We start from the raw sequence: 7,376 nt of genomic DNA on the forward strand, positions 1-7,376 counted from the left end.
ACCGAGCGAGCCGGCGAGCGACCGAGGTAAAGGTATCGCGCCTTAGTCAGAGGCCACCAGAGTTGGGTTACATTTTGTTAGTAGACACCCTTTTATCATCTTGTACTTAATGATTAGTGATGTAAGAAAAGAATGCCAAGCTTATTTTGAGGTAAATGTGTTGTAAGAAAGAAATGATGAGATTATGTAAGAACAGCAAAGAATCTTAAATGTAAGAGATGGATGCAATGTATATGATCTAAAATGAATCATATTACTTGTGAATGTTTAGTTTTTCCTTTCTTTCACTGATGGCTATTGCTTACCCTCGCGTAAGCCGTTTGTGTATGTTTCCGCTAGTGCTTTTCTTTATTGATGAAAATGTACATGTGATGAGCCTTGGGCGGATAGGGAAAACTCTGTCCGTCCGGCGTCTGTTTGACGCGCTCGGGTCGGGCCAAATTGGCAGCGGTCCCGGGGCGTGACAATGGTACTCACTTGTATGGCAAATATGAAGGTCGTGCATTGATAGCGACGGCTGTAGATGCAAATGATAGCATTTTTTCTTTAGCATTTGTAATTGGCGAAGAGGAAAATTGTGGAAGTTGGTGTTGGTTTTTACAGAACTTGCATCATTATATTACACGCAATCGACAGGTTTGCTTTATATCTGATCGATTTAGTGGCTTAAAGTAAATAGTGACTGAGATACATCCTACTCGACAGGGGCACACACACCGATAGTGTCTTCGACACATGAAAGCAAACATTAATAAGCGTTTTAAAAATGATTCATTATTGGACAGATTCTATGCTATTGGTAGTGCTCCAACATCTGTAGAATATTATAAGCTTAAACAAGAGTTACATGCGCTGGGTCTGGATGCTTGGAAGTGGATGGATGATCTCGAAGAGTATAAAGATTATTAGGCGTGGGAATTTGATGGAGGACTATGCTTCGGGTTGATGACCACGAATATGTCAGAAAGTTTAAATAGGGTACTTAAAGGAATTCGTGCTTTGTCTATCGACTTTTGTCGCGGGGACATTTTACAAACTTAATAGTTATTTCTTACAGCGTTGTAAATATAGTGATAGTATGACAGGCATGTTAGCTTCTAAAATACAAAGTCGGATTATAATAAATATGGAGACACCGCGGGGACACATTGTCCATTGATTTGGACTTGTTGAATTTGAGGTGAATACTGGAGATGACCAATACAAGGTTTTTCTGAATGGAATAGATGCGGATTGTGATTGCGGCGAATTCCAACTAACCGGAATACCTTACTCGTATCTTTTAACAGTTTGCAGTACTTTACAAAGAAGAATAGGCTTTCATAATTTTTGTTCCTGTTGGTATACTGTTGATTGTTATCGCGAGACATATATACGCACCACCTTTTCATCTTGTTCTAGATAGGCGACACTAGCTACGAACCCAGGGCCCAACGATTGTACCGTTTCCCGTGAGAAAGAAGAAAGGTTGCCTACGATCAACACGTATTTGTAATATAATGGACAAAACCACAGGGTGATGAACAAAATGTAGTATTTGTAAACAAGAAGGCTATTATAGAAACACCTGCCCACAAAATATAGAGAGAGCACAACAAGGACGTCGACGTAAGACTTGTTACCTAACTTAATAGTAATTGCAAACCTTTTAATATTTAACGCGCTTTCTGCTAATATGTTACTAATTGCAAAATCTTTAAAATCGCATATGGCAGATCTAGAGAATGTGGGACTGGTTGATTTGTCCGTCCTGATAAAGCAGCATCTCCATAGGTTTGGATTTATCAGGAGTGAGGTGAGAGTCAAAAATTTTAAGTGAAAGTTATCATAATATTAATAAATAGAAATGATGATGTAATTATTTTCTTTTACTGTAGAGGTATCGTGTTGTTCAGTTCACAGAGTATGACTGCAAGTTAAACCGGCGGGATCTTGATCATCCAGCGGTGCTCGATCTTCTACAACCGGCTAGATTCTAGTATATTTCACGACTTAGGCGCGTGCAGTTGGATCAGGCTTTATTAGGCGCTATGGTCGAGAGATGGAGACGGGAGACATAGACTTTTCACTTCCGCCACGACGAGATGACGATTATACTTCGGGATGTAGCGGTTATTTCTGGTATTCGTGTAGATGGTGAGCCCGTGACTAGTACTATATTGCACCCGTGGTCGGATATTTGTCAGGCACTTTTAGGAGCTGTGCCGGATGACATCAGAGCTGGTCAGATTAGACTAGATTGGTTATACCAGTACTTTCGCCATATACATTTGGATGCCCTTGCTGGAGTAGTTGCAGCTACAGCACACGTCTACATGTTATATCAAATTGGGTGTAGCTTGTTTCTCAACCCCACCGGATATAGAGTTTATTTGAAGTGGCTGCCACTTTTGGAGAATTTTGATGAGTGAGGCGAGTTAGCATGGGGTGCAACAGCTTTGGTCTATCTTTATCGGGCGTTGGGAGCGGCTTCATTAAAAGAAAATGTTGAATGTTGTTGCTTTGCGATATTATTACAGGTATAATAAGTAATATTATAATTGTTATATAAACTTTCTCGTGTTTAATTTATTGTAATTTATTTATAGATTTGGGCATGCATGAGACTATGATTCATATTGGGCGATCTATTGGCGTTGGAACTATGCCCAATATAGCAGATTGCCCATTGGGTTGCAGGTATGACATATAAATTTGATACATATTGCATTTTTTATATATTTTTGCAACTAACACATATACTTTTCAAATTTTAGCTGGACGGTCGCTGGTGGATTACGATTTGGAGCTAATGTCAGAACCACAGATATTGAGTTTTATCGAGATGAATTAGATCAGCAGAGAGAGTCCCAGATATGCATTAATGCAACCATCTTTTTCAAAATTATACAAATGCATTAATGCATCCAGCTGACTGTTGGCTTGTTTACAGATTATATAGAGGCCGTACACTATCTTATTATAGCCACGCTACCAACATTTTGTGTACAGGGCAGTCAGGTCTCACGATCGAGGACTATGCTGATTTGTTTTCATATTGTAGAGATGTATATACTGAATTGAGTACTACGACAGTTTGGTCTTCTCCAACATATACCGATTAACATGGAGACCATCCGTCGTGTGACTTCTCAGGGGCGGCTAGATAAGGATTGGGCAATCTTTCATACTACACACATCGAGAGATGGGGAGACAGATTACAACACATTTTCGACCAGCTGCCGATTGTTGGTAATGATCCAATACAAGCGGCCTCCATTTACATGCAGTGTGGTATTGGCAGATAACGAGAAAATGGATTTCTCATTCAGTATAACGTCATTCGTTAACTTACTAGCCTCATGGGCAGACCGAGAGAGTTTTGGTACAATCACTAATATATTAATTATTATTTTAATCTTATAATTAATATAAATTGAAAAAAGTGAGTTTTTTTTCTATAATGCAGGATGACGCATTACGACATACTCATTATAGTATTAGGCAGCTAGTTGATGATCACCCCGCGACCCATACGATGCTAGAGTTTCTGACGGGCATTTGTGCCCATATTGAGATGGTACTGGAGCATATTCCTTCTATACTTATTGTCAGGGTATAGGGGGTCGAGATTTTGCTCACGCCTCAACATCGGGTCATTAGATGCGACGATCTCTGTCTTCTATTGGATCTTATTCGACATCGAGCCAGCGGGTGTCATGGTCTCCATCTCCCACTTATGTTGGAGTTATATGTAACATATTGAAATCGGAAGAAATTGTCGAACTTTAGCCAAATTGGTTAAAGTTGTCGAAAGAATAAGTTGGACAAGTTCCAATTGGTATTCCAATAATATTGGAATGGCTAAAAATGAGTTTAAGAGGTGTTAGAAAGGTTTTAGCATCGATCGGCGTAAAACTGCATCCAGCAGCCGAGCCGAGTAAGCTCTCGGGTTTGCCGCTGCGTACTCATGTTACCGGTGACAGCAGCCTGTGTACCGGTACACTTTGGCCTGGCAGCGACTTTGAAACCTGTTGCAAATAAGAATGTTTTGGGGAGGGGCTTAGTTGTTATTGTAGCACACCTAATATAACCCAACACACCCCCTCCCACCTGTTTACACAGCAACACTCCTCTTTTTCATTTCTCTCTTTCTCTCTCTAGAAAGCTTGGCCTAGGGCTTGGAGAGGGTGGAGAGGAAGATTTTGAAAAGGATTTTGGAGGCTTTGGTGGTTCTAGGGGCTCTCCAACAAAAAGGATCTTGGGTGAGCTCGTGGCTAAGGTAAGTTTTTTGCATGAACCCCTCTAGGGTTAGGATTTAAACCTTAGGTTTTAGAGTTTTGGTCTCTTTTGAGGCTTTAGAAGCATGCTAGAGCCTTGAACACCACGAAAACATGGTTTTCTTGGAACCCTCTCATGGTGGATTGTTAGAATCCAAAGTAGATGCCCTAGGAATGGTTCTAGAGGCTTGGTAATAGCATTAGAGAGCTTCCTAGATGATTCTAAACTGTCATTTGCTTAGAGATGAGATCAATTTAGGAGAAATTTGAATATGGCATTGTTAGGGCATGAATTTTGGGGCTTTTGCCTCCGGGTATTTTCGAGGCAAATTGACCTCTTGAAAACCTAATTGGGGGTATTCCCCACGCTTGGGACAACTCCGTTTAATGTTACGAAAAGTCTAGATATGAGATTTTGTATATAGGGCCTAATATGGCTTTATTTTTGGGTTTAGGTCGCGGGATAGGCGTCTTTAAATCGCGAGAGTTGAACTACAACCCTACTACTATATTCAAGGTGGGGGATGCATGCCGGAATTATCGGATTCCCCTTTCTGTCTATTTCACCTTTTATTGAGCATATTGATGTATAGTTATTCATGCATAGTAGGGTTAAATTACATGTGAACTTTGGTTTGATTTTTTTTTCATACTTCTAACGTAGTTGAACATAGAGAATTATAGAACCATAATGGACGTGTATGGTAGAACTCTAAAGGTGTATAAATGTGAGACTTGGACTTGGACAATAGTAAACAAAGGTGACATTGATAATAGAGACATGATTGGCAATGAGAAATTGGTTGTTAAATATAGTTTAACCATAATGACATTGTGACCAGTATGACTTGGAAAGTAGCATGATTAAATAGGTAGAAACGTATTATGACAATGGCATTGTGACTAGTGGCTATGTATCCTCAAGTTGAGGATTAGATCGACACTCACATTAACTAGGCTTGAGGGAGGTAGCTCCCCCTCAAGCGGTGTACTCCGGAGTGTAGACACCACGGGAAAAGTACCCCGTTGACGAACCCTCGAGTAGTTGAGCCTAAAGCCTCCCCCGGTAGACGGGAATTATGATGGTGAGTTTTGGGGTTAACAAATGTTAACCGGTTCAATTAGGTATGAGCCAAGGTAAACATGGAAAAGCATGCATGCATATCATCCTATATATGATTATCTGTTATTGACCAGTTTTCTTGCAGGCATAGTATTAGCATTAGTATTGGTTACTTTTTCATTTCTTTGAAATACTTATGCCTGAATAGACCTAGTGGGTAAGTCGGCGAGATCGGTTGCCGAACCCACTGGGAACTTCGTTGTAGTTCTCACACCACTAACTCTACAGGTCCGAGCGCGAATGGGGCGGCGGAGGACCGTGGCAAGGGTATTGCGCCATAGCTAGTGGCCACCGAGACTTATGTATTTTTAGTCATTCTTTTTGTACATGTGTGAACTTTCCTTTGTTGATTTAGAGAAATGTAAAGTTGTAAACAATCATATGTTTTGGTGGAATGATTAAGTTGTATAAGAATTATGGTTGAACGAAAAAAGAGGTAATAGTTTTAGTTCACTTGTATTGGTTTAAATATAATCAAATATCATATATGGTTGTATGTTTAGCTTAGAACTTTCACTTCCGTTATTACTTACCCTCGTGCAAGCCTTGTATAATTGCATATCCCTTTGTTTGATTGCTTAATTATACTTGTTGTTAGAGCCTTGGGCGGACAGGGGAGATGCTATCCGTTCGGCGTCTGTTGACGTGACCCGAACACGACCAATTGGCGGGGATTGGGGCGTGACATTATACCCGACGCCCCTTCGACATTTCCTTTGACGTTTGACTCGCTTCCGCCACCAGTGTCGCGAGCGTATTTTAGATCTATGTATTTTTGTTGTCGTGGCCCGTCATCATCACAGCACTGCTCAGCATCTACACCGACCGCTATCGAGGGTGATCGACTAGTGCCAGAGGAGACTCAGGCGATTTCGGAGCATCATGAGGGCATCATTATCGAGGATCTCGATCAGATGGCTGGTATGGAGCCACTTGATGATGTACCTCCTGTTGAGCTCAATGTTGATCGTGGGGGTAAAAGTGAACGTGGGCGTGCACGCGGACGTGGCCAAGGATGTCGAGAAAGAGGAAGATCTCGAGACTGACATTTATACGATTTAAATCGAACACGTTGTATAATATGTCAATATTATATATCTTTTTATTTAGTTCATATTTGTATAACTTTCTATGTTTTTGTTGATATTCCTATGCTATTGGTGGTATGTTGTTGCTCTTCTTGTCTTGTTGTTTTTCTTGTTGAAATTTTTGTTCTCGTGTAATTTTTTGCTCCAAACTTGTACAAATTGTTGTAAAAAACTTGTGAAAAAAGGGACTGGGGCGGTTTGTACTGAAGATGGTAAACCATTCATCGTCTTATCTGTGTTTCAACATCAGCCTCGAGGACTTAGAGAAAATCTTAATGAAATTTGTAGGGTTGCATTAAAGGCGGTGAATGGTTTATTGCCTTAGTGAAGGCAGTGAACTATTCACTGCGTTCATTTTATATATTACAAAGACAGGTTCACCATCTTCAGAGGGAATTTTCGAGCATGTGCCTACATGGCGAAAAGACGTTACTTTTGCAAAAAGAAGGATTATTTTGGAAGGTTATTTCGTAAATTTTAAAATTAAAGAGGATTATTTTGTAAAAAAGTCTCGAAAAAAATATTCATAGTTATCTAAATTTTTACCAATCGGAGAATATCTACTATAGAATATTCTTCACGTGCATCTCAAACTAGAAGTATCAAAATTAATTCACATTTAATTCAAATTTTAAAATTTAATAATTCTGATCATTTTAAATAAAATTTGTTAATATGTTAATTCAAATTTGATTAATTAAAATTTAATTTGATATTTAAATCAAATTTATTGATAACTAGTCTATAGTGAACATGCCGATGAGTCTTTTTAATTAAATTAAATATATTTTTTAATAATTAATAATTTATTGGTGGTATAATTATCTTATCTTTAGATTATTTTTGTTAATTAATTTTTTTACTGTGTATCAGTTCTAAAATTTGGTTTAATTTAATATGATTTG

General features: G+C 39.1%; 1 protein-coding gene across 1 annotated transcript; it reads left to right on the forward strand.

The window, feature by feature from the left end:
* LOC109719654 (protein MAIN-LIKE 1-like) lies at positions 2,085–2,411 on the forward strand. Its single transcript, XM_020246468.1, has one exon. The coding sequence runs from the start codon at positions 2,085–2,087 to the stop codon at positions 2,409–2,411; it is 327 nt and encodes a 108-aa protein (XP_020102057.1).

The sequence above is a fragment of the Ananas comosus genome, linkage group 1 (assembly GCF_001540865.1).
Source record: "Ananas comosus cultivar F153 linkage group 1, ASM154086v1, whole genome shotgun sequence".
Taxonomy (NCBI): domain Eukaryota; kingdom Viridiplantae; phylum Streptophyta; class Magnoliopsida; order Poales; family Bromeliaceae; genus Ananas; species Ananas comosus.

Bases quoted from the DNA above. Each gene is read 5' to 3' on its own strand.
- LOC109719654 (XM_020246468.1), top strand. From the start codon at position 2,085: ATGACGATTATACTTCGGGATGTAGCGGTTATTTCTGGTATTCGTGTA.